This window comes from Limulus polyphemus, unplaced genomic scaffold (assembly GCF_000517525.1).
Source record: "Limulus polyphemus unplaced genomic scaffold, Limulus_polyphemus-2.1.2 Scaffold79907, whole genome shotgun sequence".
Lineage (NCBI taxonomy): Eukaryota > Metazoa > Arthropoda > Merostomata > Xiphosura > Limulidae > Limulus > Limulus polyphemus.
Genome location: NW_013745503.1, coordinates 1 through 1,804, shown reverse-complemented (window position 1 = coordinate 1,804; position 1,804 = coordinate 1). Strand labels below are relative to the sequence as shown.

Below are 1,804 nucleotides of genomic sequence, written 5' to 3'. Positions count from 1 at the left end.
ATAGTAGGATCAGATGTAGATTGTAGTAGGATCAGATGTAGATTGTAGTAGGATTATTTAGTGCGAGGTGAACAAAGACTTCGAAGTTTCATTGAGCTCTAACTTTTCCTTCAGATGTCAGCCATAAACAAAACAATGCTACCGACATTTAAAAGATTTTAAGTGGCCTGTTATCTCGTATAGCTACACGATCTATCAAAACGTTTATAAATTATTCCTATATTATCCATGAGTACGACATAAGTGGCTGAATTAGCACATAATAACCGTTAATCAATGTTCTAAGGCCCTATTTTTCACAGACAATGGATACGTTATCAATGAGGTACTTTTCTGTCGTCATAACTCATATTGTTGTTATATTCCACTGAATGACTCGGTTTCTATATGCATTGAAAAAAATCGCTTTCACTAATAACTATAAGTTACTTTCACCTGTTCTGTTCGGAATACTTAACGTATTTTCTTTTTACTTTTCACAAAATGCTCAAAGTTGTTTTTTTTAAATTTTTTTCTGCCAGAAAAATTATTCATTCGAATAAATCTCGTTAATATGAAAATCTGCCTAAAAATGTGTGAATTAACGTCAGATCAATCTGTAATTAACGTCAGATCACTCTGTAATTAAGGTGTGAATTAACGTCAGATCACTCTGTAATTAAGGTGTGAATTAACGTCAGATCACCCTGTAATTAAGGTGTGAATTAACGTCAGATCAATCTGTAATTAACGTCAGATCACTCTGTAATTAAGGTGTGAATTAACGTCAGATCACTCTGTAATTAAGGTGTGAATTAACGTCAGATCACTCTGTAATTAAGGTTCAGTTCGTATCAGTTTACGTTCAGTTGTAACTAGATAACTGATAACATTAATATAATACTCAGTTGTAGGTTTTATGTTACATTTAGTGTGTATAATACCTATATAATCCTGCAATGTTACATGTAGTGTGTATAATACCTATATAATCCTTCAATGTTACATGTAGTGTGTATAATACCTATATAAGCCATCATTTTTACATGTAACGTGTACAGTACGTATATAAGCCGTCATTGTTACATGTAGCGTGTACAGTATGTATATAAGCCATCATTGTTACATGTAGCGTGTACAGTGATACAATACTTAATAATAAGCCATCATCAGATTTTAGCCATTTAAGCTTATTATCTCAGTTACTATGTCAACAAGCTCCGCTTTTTAAACTTCTCTTTAATTGTTATAAACTTGAAAGTATACACTAAGTTTTGTTCAGTCTGAAGATCAGTTGTGTGATTTCTAGAACAAATGTACAGTTACTGTGGATACTGGAGGGTCAAAGACGTATATGTGCCTATATGATCATTAAACATACCCTACTTTCAGGATACTCTACATTGTCATAACACACAGTTTTAGGATACCTTACATTGTCATAACACACAGTTTTAGGATACTTTACATTGTCATAACGCATAGTTTTAGGATACCTTACATTGTTATAACACACAGTTTTAGGATACCTTACATTGTCATAACACACAGTTTTAGGATACTTTACATTGTCATAACACACAGTTTTAGGATACTTTACATTGTCATAACACACAGTTTCAGGATACTTTACATTGTCATAACACACAGTTTTAGGATACTTTACATTGTCATAACACACAGTTTTAGGATACCTTACATTGTCATAACACACAGTTTTAGGATACCTTACATTGTCATAACACACAGTTTTAGGATACTTTACATTGTCATAACACACAGTTTTAGGATACTTTACATTGTCATAACGCATAGTTTTAGGATA

The 1,804-nt window shown here is 32.2% G+C and overlaps 1 protein-coding gene across 1 annotated transcript; it reads right to left on the bottom strand.

The window, feature by feature from the left end:
• Window positions 1-1,360: 1,360 nt before the first annotated feature.
• LOC106477802 (GRIP and coiled-coil domain-containing protein PFC0235w-like) lies at window positions 1,361-1,792 on the bottom strand (the record flags this gene model as incomplete). Its single annotated transcript, XM_013938325.1, has 1 exon — window positions 1,361-1,792. A coding segment is annotated over exon 1 (432 nt), but the record flags the coding sequence as incomplete, so codon positions are not given.
• Window positions 1,793-1,804: the final 12 nt, after the last annotated feature.